Below are 19,235 nucleotides of genomic sequence, written 5' to 3' on the forward strand. Positions count from 1 at the left end.
GCGCACACAGGCCAAGTGATACTGGGGGTTAGGTGGGTTCATAGCTGGACTGACTTTCCTTGGTTTGTAGCTCGAGAGTGACCCCTGTGGTTTGATAAATACTCATGAACTTGTGATTTTGTCTTCCATCCCTGGCCTTAGCCCAGCAGTTTGCATTTTGTGTGTGCGATGTGAGAGGAAGCAGAGGACACATTCCAAAGGTCAGTTTTAAACTGAATGTGGTAACGTCAAGGGAAAAGAAATTGGTGATTTTGTTCATTCAAAAAGAGACCAAGCCGGCACTAGTTTCTTTCTCTTTCATTCTCTTTATCTCTCATTGTCATCTCTAACAGCAAAACCAATGAGAAATTAACTGCTGCTACATGTGAAATAAGCCCTGCTCTTGTTGTTCAATGTAACCTCAGTATCTAAAAATTGTCTTCGTTATTTCTGACATACAGGGCAATATTACACAGTACTGTACATTGATCCATTTAAAATCCCTGTTCCGAAAGGGGAAAAAAGAAAATAAACAGAAGAGCTTAAATTTTATTGTTAATTGCACATTAATTAGTGAAGCAGCAACAATTAAAATTTTAAAAGGCGTATTGAACTGTTACGGTGTTTGTAACTTTAAATAGAATGCCTACTTGACATTCTGAAAAGACGAATGAGTTAGGAAAGTGATTCTCAATTAGGTCTGATAGATGCTTAGATATGTTCAATTGCTGGAAAATCTTCTAAAACATGTTTCCACAGTTACAGTTGAATTACAACCTCAGAACCCTTAGTGCTAGATTCTGGAAATTCTGTCTTCCTGTACACAAGGACTAATACTGGATTGAGAGCCTTCTGCTACAGCATAACATCTATAAAATTGACCTATGGGGTCTCAATGAGAGATTTTGGATGAAAATAGCATTTAATTTCTTGTCTCAAGATTTGATTTTAATCATATATTTTGATTATGACGTTTATGATGTTTAGAGCCTTGTGATTTCTGGACTTTATGACAAATATCGTTCTGTGCAATATCATTAAGATCATAGTATATTTTTTTATTTATTTAAGCAAAACCCATTACATTTCTGTTATGTAAGGTATTTTTATTCTTTTTTGGGGGTTTGAATAGATCTGGGGGACACAATCTACATATGTATAGTACCAGTAAACATTTGATATAGTAAGAATCAAATTATTTTTCCTAGGCATCTTAATGCTCCAAAAATAGTCATCTCAATCTGACTTCCAGGCTTATTATTGGACAGTAGAGGGTTCCAGAAGGGTTGAGGCTATATTTAGATTTTAAGGTTACAAGAACAGCAGAAAAAAGGAAGACGTCTTACCTAACTGATGAGCAAAGTCCAGATACAGCAGCTCACGTCAGTCCTGTCCTCTGAACTGAATGTACTACTGCAACACTTGAGCAACATCCAGTGAACTGAAGTAATCCTGGGAACAAGGGTTGTAGATTTGCCAGGTCTAGGAGGCTATCCTGGGTGATGATGTAATCTGAGATTCCTCGAAAACGGGATGCCTGTCTTTTTTATTTTTCTATTTTTTTTAATTTGAACAAGCACTGGGATAAATCACCCCCCCCATGAACTTTGTAACAACTCTGGATACAAATACAAAATTACAAGATGTCAGACTCCTGTCCTTGAGGACCATTTTTTCCCATTCTTTCTGGGGTTACTGCACTTTAAACCTACTGAGAGTCATGCAGATGATGAGTTTGGAATCGAAAGCAAAGTGTATGCAATCAAGCACACACAGAACACTCTGCTTTGTCATCATAGGGTACTGGAAAATAAGTATATATAGGGTGCTTACAAATGGCTTCGTCTGACAAGTGCATCATGAGGATATGTGCAACATGAAACAGTGAAATCTGGTGCACATACATACTGTAGGATCAAGGGAAACAGAGGCCATTATAACAGTCCATTCTGACCACCATTTTTATCTGTCACATCTCATACATCCTCTGGTGGACATCTGGTTATGTTAGTGCCCTTTAATATGTACTGCTGTATGCCATGATCTCATTTCTGTGTACGGATATTCATTGAACTATGATGACCAGTTTTCCTGACACAGCTGTTTCATTAAGATCTGATTATATTATGCTAAATGGACTTTTAATTAATATAATATAGGACAGACTTTAGATTATTATTTGTAATATCATCAAGGCGCAGACTGGGAACCCTCTTTACTGGAGGCACACGCATTAATCATATGTAAACAGTATATGCTCTAAGCCTGCCAATAATTTTTAAGGACTAGGGTTTTTTACATCCTTCTGAAAGATGCATTTGTACTGAAGTTGTATATAGTACATACAGTACATATAGTAACCCTAAAACGTCAAAGTGACCTCAGTGTGTTGCTGTTCAACTGACAATAAGGAGGTTTACTTCCATTTTTTTTTCCTTCAGCATGCTAATTGTCAAGCTACCTAGGAAGTGCAGACTGATTTTGTGAAAGTACTGTGCCTTTTACAATGAAACTTCAACTTCCTATTTTCCGTCAGGTGCTGTTATTGCCCTCCAGTATCTGACAATGTGAAACCGAATAAGTTAGCAATGACAAGCTGAATGAAGGTTTCAGTTGGATGGTGTAACATGGTGCTGGAATATTAATCTAATATAAAGAGAGGGGCATGGTAGCACAGTGGTTAGTATTGCGGCTCTGCACTCAATTCCCGGGGTCCTTTCCGTGCCTGTGTGGGTTTCTTCCGGGTGCTCCGGTTTATTCCCACAGCCCAAAGACTGGTAGGGTATTTGGCTTCTGTAAAATTGGCCCTGGTATGAGGGTGTGTGCCCTCCGATGGACTGGCATTCTGTCCTGGTTGTACCCTGCCTTGCCTCCAGTTCCCCCATAACCCTGTATTGGATAAAGGGGTTTGAAAGTGGATGGATAGACAGATACATTTTTTACTTTGATATACAATATTATCAAAATTATTTCTATAGAGACAATGCCATTTTGATTGAACTTCATGCTACAGGAAAACACACAATAAACAGGACACTATTGTGAGAACCTGAAGCTCTGCACTTTGATACCATAAAACCAACCAGCATGGAGTGGGGCATACATAACTTGTATTCTAAAGGGATATTGTCTGGCAACACTTAAAGTCTTGCTTCCAGCTTTATTTAAATAATTAAAATGAACACTTGCCAGCAGTTATCTTCTATACAATAATCACATTTGAGGGAAAATTACACATTTGGAAAGAGTGTCATGTCTGATCCCTGTCTGACACGAACTGCTTTATTGCTGGTGTTGTATACAGCTTAATAAAGGTATAATTTTAGTTGTAAGACTGGAATTCAACCATAAATATGTCAGATCTGAAATAAGATTTGTGGTGTATGCCTCAATAAACATATACTGTATAAAGCAAATGTTTTTTTTTCATTACAAGTTTCTCACTTAGTAATAATGCACTCTTAATCAAAAGAACATGGGAAAAGTCATAGAGAGATGATCTTCTAAAAACTGCTGTTTTGAGGTACAATTCCCTGCTTTTGTCTTACTAATCTCACCTAGTAATAGTAACACTTACTAGGTTTGGCAGGATCATTACTTATTTTTTCCTGTTTTATAGACAAATCTGTATTAACGCAGGATTTTGCAAAAACAAGTTTGCCAATATTTAAAATTAACTAGGGAGAGAGTGGTTTTAGGATTGTGGGTAAATTTGTCCTCTACTTTTGATCTTTATTTATTATGTCATTTATATCATTACTCAGAGAGCACACACATTTCCTCATGTTTGTATATGGAAAACCATATACTGTAGTATACAGTATATACACACACCATATAGTAAACACTGTTTCTTCTCAGAGCCTTCTTTAACCTGAGAAATGAAGAGGAAAGAAGCAACCTTAAATGACAGACATATCACATCACAAATGTAATTATTAGGTTTTGAAATATGAAAGCACATTAAGGTAGTAGAAAGCAGACATGATTTTATACACTGGCTGTAGACTAGAGAGAGGAGCTGACACTGGGCCAACATTCCAGCACTGTCTCAGCTTCATAAAACATCATTGTTCTTGTGAAGACTCGCCAGCGTTAAATGCAGAGAATTAGTGCTCTTTTTACAATTTATAATTTCACAGTAGTGTAATTCTGAATATGACAATAGATAAAGACTCTGAAAGGCATATTGCCAAAAGTTACAGGCATACCTGTGCTAAAGCCAAGACATTGCATGAAATTAAACCCCATTTTTTCAGCAATAAATCATCTGATGAGACATTTCTCTTTTTATTCACATGGCTTACTAGTTGACACATACAGTATGAAGCATGGTGTAAATGAAATAGTTTCTACATGAACAACATGTTGGATACCAAATACAGAGTAATCTGGATGTTGTAATACATACACCACATTGGAGCTTCATCATAAATGTTAAAAAATGTTTATTCATGGAGGTCATTTAGAATGTGAAAACATTCATGGATGGCACATTCGGCATCAGAGACATTTTAGCACTTCTCTGTTTATGATATGCAGCCAGACTCACTACCTTATTGATCATGGTCAGGTCGTTCTTTGTTTTCCAAGTGATCAACAACCAAAAAGCCAAAAACAACTAGAGAAAGCACAGTACTGGTTACAGTAATCTATGTTTTTTTTTTATCTTTCTGTTGATTACCAGCAGACAAATCCCTCCTGGGTGAGATAATCCAAAGTAATGACCTGGTCTGGTACAGTATAAGATCTCTTTATTAGCCATATACAATTTCTTGCATTAGGAATTTGTCTTTTCACATACCCTGGCTTGCTCTCTATAAGACACACAGGCACACAGATGGGAAGAGAGAATCTTGGGGTCAGAGTGCAGGGTCGGCCATTTATACGGCACCCCTGGAGCAGTTGGGGTCAGGGGCCTTGCTCAGGGGCCCAAACGGAGTAGGATTCCTCTACCGGCTGTGGTACTGTACCAGCAACCTTCCAGCCACAGGCACAGATCCTTAGCCACAATGTGATCGCTCTGCCCCTACAACATAAAACATTGTTCTATAAATTATAGAACATAATTCCACGCAATATTAGAGCTCGTGTCTGCCTTCACTATAAAATGACGCAACTCCTTCAAAACTGGGCAGATGTAACACAGAAGAAAATGTGACCCAACACTAAGAACAAAGTGGAGCAGATGCAACCACAGCAGTATCTTGCAGCCTAGTATTGTAGGTTAAGACAGATCTGGAACATATGCCCAGATTAAAACACTACTATCTAATGTAAAGGTGTGTAGGCAAACCTGGAAATTCCATTTTGTTTGGGAGTGCTCGTTGGGGTCTGAAGCTCTCTTTTTAAATCACAACAGCAAAAGTATAGTATGGTGTTGGAATTACTACGCGTCAGAGATTGGAAAGTGTAAAAGCCTGTTATAAACTTGGCTTTGTGCTAAAAACCTTAGGTGGTCAATCTCAATCTAGAAAAAAAAATGTTTTTCGTGATTATTCAAGCAAGGCTTTAAAAAGTGGTCTCAAGTTTTTTGTGCAATACTGTACAGTATAATGAATAACACTTCAATAAGAAAATGGAACTGGCTCACTGCTGTACCTCTCTTTTCTGCATATGCAGCCAATATGTGAAGGATAGGGGACTAACCCACAAACCTCTTACAGCCTGTGGTTTGTTTAGATAGAATATGACAGACAGACAGTAGCTCAAACTTATACAGCTCTATTTTTGCTAGTAACTTGGAGCATTCTTATAGTTCTATATTGTAACATGAAAAACCACAGCTTACTGAAAAGTTATGAAAGCAGAGAATATTTCTTGCAGAAATTCAAAAAAGGGAACAAATCACTTAAGTACTGTAATATCTATGCAGATTTTCTGTGGGTTTTGCACCATACCTTAATCAAGCTGGGATTTTTCCCAAGCCTTACAATTCTATGGAATGCAGCCCAGAGTTTAACTGCTTTCAGGAAAATTAAATTAAAAATGGTCTAATTAATATTATGGGCTTTAAAATGAATAAATACAGGGAAATGCATACATTGTCATAACTTATCATGTCACATCATGGATTATTAAGATTTTTCCAAATTACAGGGGTTATTAAGGTTGCTCAGGGAGAAATAGTTCACACAGAAAATAGGAACATTATTATTGTATGAACTTCAGCAAAATAGTCCTTTTACCCTAAGAGGTTAAACAAACCTTTTCTCAAAAACAGAATATTCCCACTTGGAAACCGTAATTCACGGCAAGGTAAAGATGGGGTAATTCAGAAACATAGGAACTAAAACATAAAAATTGAAAAACTTGATGGCAATAAGAACAAAAGTCAAAATGATTTCTCTTAAGAAGTTAATTTAAGACAACACTTCAAGCATTTCAAAGTTTTCTTTGATTTAAAAAAATAGATCTTGGCTTCTAATAGCAATGGCAAACATAAGTATATCATCCCAAGTATCCACAAATTGCAAAAAATATTGTCTGCTCAGACCCATTGAATAATTTTGCATGTTATGAACTGAGGACAGGAGATAATGTGACCATTCTGCTAATCCCTCATCCCATTTTACTGTTATTTTGTTCATTCCTGTGTATCTTATTTTTTGCATTAGGACAGAGAATATTTGTAAGATGCTCTTTGCTACATGACAGATATGTTCACATTACAAAAAATTAATGCCTGAAAACCATTGGCCACATTTCAAAGTGAAGGCTAACAGATGATTCCAAAGATGATTCTTAATAACATAAATAGGTCACTGCATTATTCTTGGATACCATTTTCTTTAAGGCTCTTTGTACTAGAGATCATATATAGCTACAACATGTGACAAAAGATTCATCAAGCAATGAAAAGCCATTTTAGGACATACAACATATCATGGTTCACACATTGGGCTGTACACCATTTTACAGTTGTGATTTTTCAATCTAACATTTATTAGGACTGGTAAACTGTTGTGTTATTAAATATTCCATGTATATCATGCCCTTTAGTTTGTTAATGGCAATTTTGTTGGGTTATTATATTTAATAATGAAGATTCTACTTAATATAAATACATTTAATAATTTCTCATCAGCAAAAAACACAGAAACAAGGTGGGGCAGTGAATTTATTTTATACTGTACTTTTTCGAAAAAGCATTGTGATAGTACTTTCTACTTATTGGTCAGGGAAACAGGTTCAAGTGTTTGAAAAACTGGTTGAAGTAAGACTAAATTATTATCATTTTCTGTTTATTGTTTATTGTTTATTAATTTAGTAAAATGTCTGGATTTGCTTTTCACTCTGACATTATAGAGTACATTGTGTTGATGGGTGGCAAAAATACTCAGTTAAATACATCATGGTTCCATGCTGTAACACAATAAAATGTGAAAAAGTCCAAGGGGGGGGTGTAGACTTTTTATAGGCACTGTAAATGTCTCATGTACAGTATCATATATTTTATTTATATTTAAATGGAGCCTTCTCTTCACTGCCCCCTTACACGTGTAAAACACGTGTTTTTTTCTGTTTCTTTGTGTTTTTCTATTAACTTAAATCCATCCATCCAGTTTCTAACCACTTTATCCAATACAGCTTGAAGGAGAGCCGGAGCCTATCCCAGCAAGCAATGGCTGCAAAGCAGGATACACTCTGGACAGGATTTTAGACTACTGCAGGGTACATAAGGACACAAGCATGCACATACTCACAACAGGGCCAATTTCCCCAAAAACCTATTAACTTACCAGCATATTGTTGGACTTCAGGATAAAACTGGGGCACCTGGAGGAAACCCTCACAAACATACCGTAATGTACAAACTCCACTCAGATACTGTAGTACTCCAGGTCCAGAAATAAACCAATGGCCCAGTTCTGCAAGGCAGCAACACTAACCCCTACGTCACAGTGCTGCCCCCTATCTAATGTTTTCCATCATTATGTTTAGGGAAAAAACATGGCCCCCTTTCTTGATCATCAATGAAACTAGATAACTACCCCTGAGCTCAGAAAAGACATACTCTGTTTTTAGGTCAAAACACTCCATTTCAAACTACTTTGTTTTTTGAACAGTAAATACTTTCAAATTTCTGTTGATTATAACTTTTAAGAAGATTTCTGCAATGCTCTTATAAAGCTAAGCAAAATAATCTATTGTCGTGTGAAATGTATTAAAAGTGCAATACGTAAGAAATTAATAGCAAAACACAGGTAAAACACACTCTTGTGATATCCTTCACAGGCTGTTCCATTTTCTCGTAAGCATGTGACGTGGTACAATAATCGCCTACCTATTGAAGGACAAGATTCAATGTAAATATGCTTTTTGTCTGTGGTTGCTAAGGAAACAGCTGCTCCTTTCTGGTATATGTATCCTTCTGATAAGGATAAAGTGGTTTACAAAGAGGTTAGGGCACTTTGCAACATCATGTGACCAACATAATGCGGGCTACTCAACCCTCCATTTTTGACACGAGTTACTCAACAATGCTGATCCTTGTTCTATTGCTCAATTCAGGACACTTCTTCTAATATAAAATTCCGTGCAAAGTTTTCATTCTAAAATGGTGTGACCTTCCGCCGCCTTTTCTCTGCTAACCCACAGCTAGTACTAGCCAAGGATTAGCATATCACATTTAATTCATTTCCTTAATCATCTCCGTTGATGATCTCTCGTCACTGTTGAGTGCAGTCTTAGCCCAGTACACCAGAATGGCCCAATTTTGTTTGCAAAATTTAAATTGTACTTATGGCTACAATTGAGCAACGATTTTATGTCATGAACCAGACCTCAATTTAAAAGCTTGTTCAGCTGAGAATAATTTGAATGAGGGCTTTTCAGGGGAGGTAACTCCACACCAAATAGCAGGCAGGAATCAAATACAGAATGACAAGATGAATAAAGGGATGTTAAATCTCAAGGAATACTTTCAAGGTATTGAGTCCACCTAAACTACATCAGTGGCACATATTTTGGTGAACTAGTTGTTTTTCTGACAGGCCTTTTGCACTGAGCCCTTGATTCAGTTTTGAATCTGCATTGGTAAACATGACATGCAGGGTGGGTTACTGAAACTGAGCATCGTTGTAGAAATGCTGCATGGAAGGTGTATGCTTCTGGACCAAAGAGTAAAAGACATGAGTTATGTATTGAACCCTCCTTTTAGTTTAATATTCCTTGTCACATCTGCAACATCACATTTTGGAATGCAGCTTTGTTTAATATATGCAAATATGTTAGTCTTATGTCTAAAAAAATATGTTTAAAATATGTTTCTTTTTTCAAAAAAAAAGATGTAGTGAAAAATCTTAGTTCACATGGATATCAAAATGTCCTGCTCTTTCAACACCTGTTATCTTTATTAAAGTTATATATTTGACTAGGGCTTTGAATAAGAAATAGGAAATGATGATAAGGCAAATACCAATATATTTGGCAAAAGCATATTATTGATACGCTGTAACTAAAGAGGAAGATGGTTTGGCACAATCATAAGAAATCACTTATAATTTCACTCCAGAATGTTATGGATTATTGCAGAAGAGAGGATTTTTTTTTAACAAAAGGAGATTCAGATATAAAATGATGTTGCTTACGATTTTTATTCCAGACTTTAAAAGTCAACATACTGTAGAGTTTTGTGGGTATGAAACAATATACCCTGCCTTTCAAGAAAAGGCTGGATGAGATTCTTAAAACAATCTCAGTAAACTGTAACAGTAACTACCAAACAGGCTCCTGGGGTTGCTTCCTTCTTTTCATTTATTCCTTTTCCAAAGTCCATTTGTTAAATCTCAGTAAATACAACAGTGCCTTTGAATCACTTTTGTCTGTATTATTTGACAAATCTGATGTCACTGAGTAACAAGAGCCAGTTTACATTGTCAACCTACAGGTTAGTCGCTTTTAAACAGTAGTGGCTATGAAACAGAGACCTTATCCAGGCAGGGGAGGACCATATATCACTGACTGTTAGCAACAATAAAAAACACGATTCAATAAATGTATCAGCAGAGACTTTTAAAATTTAGTGCTGTTGATTTTAATCAAAACCAAATCCATGATCCCCAAACCCATATTGCTCACACATTTAACCACATTTCTCCAGGCTCTCCAGAGACAAATGGAAACGTAGCATTAGCTTGTACACTGTTAAAAAATGCATTAGCTAAGAAGGATGAACTGAATTTTTCCATTGTAGGACAACCTGATAATTAAACATTCATAATAGTGTCTGCCTGTTCATTAGTGGGATCTCATATTGGATACTTCTCACTGGTAGTCATTGAAGGAATGATTTATATGTCTGTGAAAAGCCAAGTAACGGGAGGGGTTCTGTGCGGTTCCATGTGTTATCCATTGATTTAAAGGCAAGGGAAGTCTCTACAGACCATACAGCTCTTGTAAATGGTCCTGTAATGTGAAACATGTTGATCTGACAAGAATCAAGACAGTCATAAAAGCTTGTAGCATCAGAGTAACGTGTCCCAGCTCAGACATGTGACATGAGTTCTTAACTTTCTTTGGGACTGAGCCATTGAGCAGCAGATAAAAAGGGGTTCTGCTCCAAGCCACACTGCAGTTAAAATCTTACATATGCTTGCCTCAACTGCCTTCCCCCTTTCACGTTATCTCTTACAAATTGAGTATTTAGGTCTGTTTGTGAGCTGCAACTCCTATTAATAGCCTGTTCTCAAAATCATTTTTTTCTTTTTTTTTATTACTCCCCTAAATATAGCCGGTGAATGAAAGCTGGCAGGCATTTTTTTCCTGCAATTAGAAGTTGGCGTGACTGCGGATTCAGCCTAACATGAAAGCCCCATTGTCTGTGAAAAGCACCGAACCGACCCCTAATTGGTTCTCTTACCCACTCCCTCCATGGGCAGGAGACCGCACAGTTTCATTTAACTATCTCTTTAAAACAGAGCAAGAAAGAACCAGACGAGACACTCGAAACATTAAAACTTATTTCGATGCCTTTTTTTGTTTTGAAAAATTGAATTTAATACTAAAGGCAGACCTGTTTCTTATTAAACATTAGAGGAGTGTGTGTATGTGTGGAGGGGGGGGGGGGGCTCTTCAGTCAAGTGCTACAAAATTATTAAATGTAGCCCAGTCTCGGTTATCAGCTTATGATGAAAGGTGCTCTGATTGGCTGCTTTAAAGATCCAGCTGACATTTGTTGATCTGTGACACTTTTGAAGCTATTGTGAGGCCGAACCACACTGTAACTGCTTCACACGTGCAGAGTATGGTGCTAGAATTCAGATGGGGGCTGATGTCAATCTTTAAATGACAGAAGGTTCAGTTCAAGACCAGAATGACACATAAATATCGAAGATGGCTTTGGGAAAGCTGTTATCTGTTCACATATACTGTATAAGGGGACATGAGAGGATGGAAATACTGTATGTCAGTGGTCCATTAATTCAAGTCCTAGAGCAGAACACCTTTTTCTTTTTTGTTGACAATCTGTTTATACAGCAATCTGCTTCTACAACAAAACACATAAAGAAGTGCAATTTTTTATGCTCTCTTTTGAAAAACTGTTTTTTATTCTTGTAGACAGAAAACTTTACATTGTAATTATGCACCTCATTGTTGATGTGCAAAGAATCTATAATCTGTTTCCCCTTTATTTTGCAGCACTTAGGTCACAGAGCAGTTGGATCATAGTTCCTACTAAAAGCAAGATACTGGTACCATTACAAATATTTGTATAGTTACAAACCTTTGCAAAACATTTAATTATAATGTAAATATATAGGTATGTAAGGAACATCATTCTTATCTGAGAGGTAGTACATGTGTATCTAGGTGAAAATCTGAAATAAAAGGTATATTCTCACATGCTTTAAAATAAAGGTCAGCAAAATGTCTGTTTCACATTTATGGATCAGTAAATGTAAATAAAAGGGATTTTTTTATTTACAAAGATAAAGATACCTAGCAAAATAAACTTTAGTGTAGTGATGGGTTCATAACATGGGGATTTGATTTGGGTATAAAAAAGTCAGCTAGTACTGGAACTACGTCCTATACAACATTCAAAGAACTGGTGGACTGGATTTTAGACATAGCGAACTCAAGACTGAAAACAGGAAATGTTTCCATTAAGTTTTCTGTGGTAAATGTACTTTACCATAGACTGTTTCGTGCTTCTGTCTTAGTGGGGTTTCCTATAGTTTCACTACAATGTACCATGGTTAAACCACAATCAAACAAAAAGTCTTACTTTAAAAAGGGCCCATGAGATTCTTCAAGAAACATGATAGTTTTGATAGGTTTCTTAAACCAATAACCCTTGCATACTCAACAAACAGGAATGTTGAAAAGCCACCACTTTATTTGCAAACATTTGAATAGTGATGTTCGCCTTGCTGTCTTCATTAACTCTAGAAGGATGTCCTGAGACTAAATGACCAAAGAGCTCGTAAATGTCAAAACGTTGACATTGCTCTCGGATACTTCTGAAATAAATATTGGCTACACAATTAAAAATGCAAAAAAAGAGTGATTTATTTATCCAGACCATTTAAAAAAAACATACTGGCCAATACTGAAGACTAATATTGTATTCAATATTGTACAATACTACCCAGGGGTTTTACCAGAAATTGTTATTCTGATTTCAATTTTAAGGCAAAATTGTCTTGTTTCAAAATAGTTTATAAGGTTTTTAGTCCAAAAGAAAAGTTCCCCTACCTCTTACAAGCTTCAGAATTAAAGTGCAACAGCACATACATTTGTAGACAATTTTAAGTGACCAGCAAAACATGAGGCCCAGTGCAGTAAATTATTATGGATTATTCTTCAGCATTTGTGCATGTTATCCTGAAGGTGCAGCACAGGTCTGGTCAGGTTAGGAAAGCAGGGTCTGTACTTGCTGTGGAGATCTGTGCAGAACAGTTTCGGGATCCTTGTACTGGTTTACTGGGTTGGTGATGGCGGTGTGTACCTCGCTGTAGGCACAGCACACCAGCTCTGTGGACTGCTTGAATATTTGCTCCCTGAAAACAAGGAAACACTTCATTCCTCACTGGCAATTCACTGGCAGCATAAACATTTTCTGGAAATGCAGCACAAGTTATAGAGGCACAGAGCGATCACTGCATAAATTGGACAGCTTGGAAAATGTTTTTTTTTTTTTTACCCAAAGCAGAAACATACCTTTCAGGATCTTCTAGAAGGCTAGGGATAAAGTCAAGAACTTTTGCATTCCTACCATTTTCTGTTTGTTGTTGTGATTAGAAGAGTGCCTTTGTAGGTTGCCTTCTTATTTAAAATGTGGAAATGAAAAGATGTTGAAAAAAACAGAGTAAGCTCTCATGTAAAAGAAGGAAAAAACAAAAATCCCAAAACAACAGATTTTTCATCATGTCAAAAGTTTTAAATAAGATGAAAATGGAAAGTTTATTTTTGTTATCAATATTGGGTAAGTCTATATTGAACTTTCCTTGATTTTGGCCAATTCACCATTTATATTACCAAAGACATGCTGAAGGACATATAGTCTCTACTTTTGGTATACATTGTGGAAAAAAAGGACAGTACCTTCTTTACTGTAATTCCCACTATAATGTCTTGTTCTAAATTTTCTGGTCCAGAGTGCCACCTACAGCTCCCCCAGCACCATATTCACTAGAAACCTGATTTTTCTTAATCATCTCTCTTGAAGCAATGAGAGAAACTAGACAAAGAAATCTGCAAAAATCAACGACAGAACACTGGTACTTTCTTGGTCAGGTGCAAATACTCTCCAACAGAAGAAAAACTATGACTTTATGGGGTGGTGCCTCAGTCTTTTTTTAAGCTCTTTGTATGTTCGAACATGCTTCAAAGTCAAGCCTTCAAACATTTTGTCTCCTAAGTTTCTAAATCTATCAACAAGTGAGGCAAAGACCTATTGCAGATGCGATAGGGAATGAAGCCATTTTGTCAGGTACTGTATAGATCGGTAGTTAAGGATTAATTTTTTGAAATGCCAAAGACTAAAGGCAGTGTTTACAGTATGAAGATTATAAAAAAAACATTTCTTATGCTACTGTACATAACCTGAGAAAATTTCAAAAGATTATCTCCTTAATTTTCCACTACAAATTGGAAAACAAATTTATAGTTTAAACTTATACAACTGTAACAGAAAATGAAAGGGTTTACACATATATATATATATGTGTGTGCAAGATGAGAACATCAGGTACAAAAAAAAATTAGTCTTACCCTTTCCTTTAAAAATGTTTGGGTTATTACATAACAAAATCCAACATAAAACATTTACAGATACAATGTTAGAGAAGTTGGTTGTGGACTCTGTGAACTGAATTGTAAGCACAAATAAGTTATATATATATATTACATTTATACAGAAGTTATTTTATGGAATTATCCAATGGTTGACCAGGTACTGTATATTGTAGGTACCTATACAGTACCTGGGCAACCACTGGATAATTTTCATAAAATATTAATCTAAATGTTATATTTTTCTACAACAGAGCAGTGCATATAGGGAAGGGGCAATATGAATCAGCCTTGTATACATTTAGATTTAGGCCTCTAAGACTCTACATAATGGCAAGCGCCTACAGCTACTGTCTATATTGGGTGTCTCCAGCCTGATCCATAAGAGTCACGGACTAGCAGACTGCTGTACATCACCACTAAACCACCCATTTCTAAAGATACTATACATCATAAATTGCATTATAATCAATTAAGCAGGTGATTACTTAAAAAAAAAATTCCAGATCATCTGAGACCAACATACTAGATGCAGGCATGGCATTCTAGGTTTCAGTATAGGAAATCATTGCCAAAAGGTGTTTGCTCCAATCTTTTTTGAGAGTTTCTCTGGTCACCTATGCTCTGGTACCAATTAAAGGAATACAGAGGGTGAAATCCAGATACGACACTATATTTATTTCTGTACTAACGAACAGCTCTCAAAACAGGGTTCTGAGTCTTAAAAGAATCTTATTAAACACACTTTTTCCTTTCACAGTAAAATTAGTCTATAATTTATCTACAGCAAGCTAACTGGTTTAGCAAAACACAGCTGTAAGAATGGTGGTGCAGTGGTTAGCATTGTTGCCTCATAGCACTAGAGTCCTGGGTTCAAATCCTGACCTGGGGCACTATTTGTGTGGATTTTGTATGCTCTCTCCATGTTCACATGGGTTCCTGATAAATGAAAAGATGACTTAATTCTTTAATAATTTACAGGTGTTCACAGGTTTTGGAAACAGGTGGCCTACTGTACTGGACTAACTGGATTAGAGCCGTATAGGAGAAAGGCTGGAGAGCACTAGTTTATACTTACCTCACTGTTAGTAAAACAATCTTGTGCATTTTGTGAAAGGATAACTGAATTAAAACAAAGTGTGTTTTAAATGGGCTGTAATCATATACATAAACCTGTTGCTTTTGAGATACACATATATGCTATATATACAGTACAATACATATACTGAGCTATTGATGGAGTAGAAGTGGAGATGTGCTACTGTTTTGTCATGATGAAATAAAATCAAAAATAAAATTCAAATTATTGAATCAATTCAACCCTGTAATTGTAGGTGTAACCCTGTAGGTGCCACTGTATGGCAGTGTTTCCCTATCTTTGTACCAGGTACACTGTTTTTGTTTTGCCGATGTGTTTTGCTGCTTCCATGCTCAATTAGAACTAACGTCTTAAATTGTTTTTAAGCCCTTATACTGTCAAGTTCTGGCTACACTGGACATAAGAAAGGTTATAAAGGAGAGGAGGCCATTCAGCCTGTCTACACAGAACACAGCTCGAAATTTTCAGCTGCTGAACAGCGAAGTTAAAAAAAAAATCAAATCAGCAAGTTACTGTTTCAACAAAATTGTGAGAACCTTGAACATGCTATTTTTGATTTAACATAGTACTTGGCAGTCTGAGAGCCGAAAATGATTACAGAGTTTCTAATTGAATAAGTTTTTTACTAAAATGAAGCATTAAAAGAGGTAACAGAGTTCAGTTGAAACCAAAGCCAGAACAGGCAGAGTGTTGTAAAGTTCAGTATTGGAAATTATTGCCTAAAGGGTTTGTTCTGATTTTTTTTTTAGGGTTTCTCTTTTTGCCCACGCTCAAGTGTTAATTACAGGAGTACACAGAAGGTGAAATCCAGATACAACACTATATTCAGTTCTGTATTAACAAACAGCTCCCAAAACAGAGAATATATGGGCACTTTTTAAAGTCTAAAAAGAATCTAATGAAACCTTTTTTCCCTTTCACAGAAAAAAATGATCTACTGTATTGTAGATCAGAAAGCTAGCCCAGAAAGCTAACTAGCTTTATTAAAACACAGTTTTAAGTATGGGTGGCATGGAGGCACAGTGGTTAGCATCGCTGCCTTGCAGCACTAAGGCCCTGGGTTCAAATCCTGACCCTGGATGCTCTCTGCATGGAGTTTGTACTGTATGTTTTTTCCAAGTTCACGTGAATTTCCTCCCACAGTCAAAAAACATACTGGTAGTTTAACTGGTTTCTGGGAAAATTGGCCCTTGTTGTGAATGTGTGTCTGCCCTGCAATGGACTGGTCCGAGCCATATCCTCCCTTGTGCGCTTTGCCTGCTGGGATAGGCTCCAGTTCTCTCCTGACCTGAGTGGTAAGAAGCAGTTAGAAAATGTATGGATGGAGTTTTAAATACAGTACAAATCCAAGGAATGAAACTGGAAGACAATGGAACCCTTGCTGCATTACAGGGTGACTGCAGCTGCTAGAGAAGATACTTAGTTTCCTAAAGTAATTTTACGTTAGGCCACAAGTTTACAAGTTGCTTTCCATATCAAACTGATTAAAAATGACTGAGAATAGCTACGGTGCTTATTTTATTGCAAAACTAATCTATACGTCTAATGCCGATAACTGAATGGAAGTTTTTCACAAGAATGTGACGGTTTAAAAAAGAAAAAAATAATTAGAGGACTTAAATACATTTGAATAACTTGGAAGAATAAAATTTATACCACAGGAGCCACAACAATAGCACTGACAGACATTTCCCACACCCCCTGAGTGTCATGGCTTTTTACAGCTCTTTAATACAACTTTTACAAGCATGAAACGCTACGTCTGTTGTGGGAACCCAGGCGGATTCGGCCCCAGTTCACAAGAATTGGCCATTGATGACTGTTTCAGTCACTTCGCTCTTTGCTAGTTGGTAAACTGGGCTTTGATGTCCATGCTTCAAATACAACAATGCTGTATGTTTTATGTTCACATAAGGGAGTTTTTTTCTTGTTTTTGTATTGCACATGGACCATGTGCCAAGCAGTGCATGGCTTAGTGGCTACAGGCGGCAAACAGCACGATCTTCGTTCCAGAGTATTAAAAATGGAACAAAATATTTGTACCGCCTAAGATTCCAAGAGCAAACAAGGCTATTGAAGCTGACAATTTTAAATTTATCACAAAATCCAAAGGGAAAAACCAAACAACAACATCTTAAATAACTTCAAAGAGTGCAGGATGACTCCTGAAGGCAAAGTACCTTTAAACCCAATCAGGTGGCACAAATTAAAGCAAAAATTTCTTACAGTTAACCACTGGGGGGCAGAGTCAAGTAGCAGTTGGGACTATATGGTCCCATTACCAGAGAGATGTGGGTTAAAATCCCATATGTGGACATGCTATATCTTTGAGCAAGGTACTCTACCATGATTGTTCCAGTTCATAAAGGTATACAAATGGATATCTACATTTAAATTGAGATAATCCAGAAGCAGATTTATGTTCTAGGTCTACTTAACACTACAGAACCTGGCATAAACTTTAGGGTTTTGCAGGTTTAGCAATACAAAACTATTGAGCTCTGTTACACAGGCTGAAAAAAACTTTCAACTAACAGTAACACAGCTGCCATTATTTGCTAGAGCTAATAAGTAATGATGCCAGTCACATGTTGCAGCTATTCACTGATTTATCAGGAGCATATTTAGATACAAAAGCACTGCACTCAACATACTGCAAGAGACAAATGTACTGTAGGTGTTTTGTGATCCTCAAATGATTTTTAATGCCCACATACCAAATAAATACATACACATATAACAAGCTTCTAATGTACAAGTTTACACCTCTGTTTTCTTCACGGTATCTTTTCTTAATCATGACCGTACTGGAAAATCATTAATGAACAACATAATCAAAAGACATTTACTGTATACATAGCTGTAGTTTTCCTATTTGTTTGAAATTTTAGAAGAAAATGCAGTGCAAGCTTTGGGGTTTTAAAACTTTGAACGGATTTGTGTCACAGCTGTAATCAGTTCTAAGGGGTGAAGAACGATTAAAATGAGCAAGTCAACATAAACCCATTAGATTTAGACTAAGCCCTGTTTTACTATGGAATTCTATGCCCTACAAAAAAACTGTATATATTTATAGCACAAATCACGATAACACCCTCAATGGAAAGGTGAAGTTTAAGTCGGTATTTTTCTTGAAGGACAGTAAAATGCATTCAAGAAATAAAAATAATTCTTTATATTTCCAAGAAAAGAATAGTAATATTTATTTAAAATATATATGTTCTACAACTAAATCTGCTGCTTTTTGGTCTGTAATTTATTTTTGTAACATTTAGAAACCCGGCTAATGACCACTTTCTTCTTAAAGTGTTGTGGCCACCCCATGCCTTCTTTAAAATTGGTTTGATCTCCTTAGTCCTTATTAGATTTCTCTGCCTGTGCTCACACTGTTGTACTAGAGACTAGGACTGCCCTATTGACGTTCTCGTAAAAAACACAAGCAAATGAAACAGTCTAAGCCTTTGTGCTTGTTTTAATTACTTTTTTTTTTGCTTTGAGCAGCTGTCTTTGGAGTCAACAATAAAAAAAGTATAGTTTGTCTTTTAATCATCCATGCAAAGTAGATTCTGAAATATGTCTTTCTAAACTGCTGCTCAAGCGCTCTTTTTCTTAGCCTGTTCCTTGCACTGTTTCGTCTTAACAGACTTTACTTTCTGCTGTTTGCTGTACTATGTAAATGAGTCTTTTGAGTTAAACAGTCTTAAATTTGTCTCTCGCTAATACATCTATATCTCTTTATTGTCAGTGTGTACCTTATGTTTATACTGTATATGATAAAAAATAAAATCAATAAAACCCCAAATATGGTAAGCCTAAGCCACTGTGTGAAAAAATCATAAAAAACAATACAACTGGTGGAGCAATTTCTCACTTCTCTACCTGAATTGCTTGGAAGATAGGCCACCATCAGGCCTGG

At 36.4% G+C, this 19,235-nt stretch overlaps 1 protein-coding gene across 1 annotated transcript in view; it reads right to left on the minus strand.

The window, feature by feature from the left end:
* Nucleotides 1-12,470: 12,470 nt before the first annotated feature.
* The window catches only part of cog6 (component of oligomeric golgi complex 6), a 69,138-nt gene continuing 62,373 nt past the window's right edge, over nt 12,471-19,235 (minus strand). Inside the window, exon 19 of the mRNA XM_006628195.3 lies at nt 12,471-12,986. Coding sequence (XP_006628258.1) covers nt 12,839-12,986 — 148 coding nt within the window. The 3' untranslated portion in view covers nt 12,471-12,838. The remainder of the gene's footprint in view (nt 12,987-19,235) is intronic.

Source organism: Lepisosteus oculatus, chromosome 5 (genome assembly GCF_040954835.1).
Source record: "Lepisosteus oculatus isolate fLepOcu1 chromosome 5, fLepOcu1.hap2, whole genome shotgun sequence".
Lineage (NCBI taxonomy): Eukaryota > Metazoa > Chordata > Actinopteri > Semionotiformes > Lepisosteidae > Lepisosteus > Lepisosteus oculatus.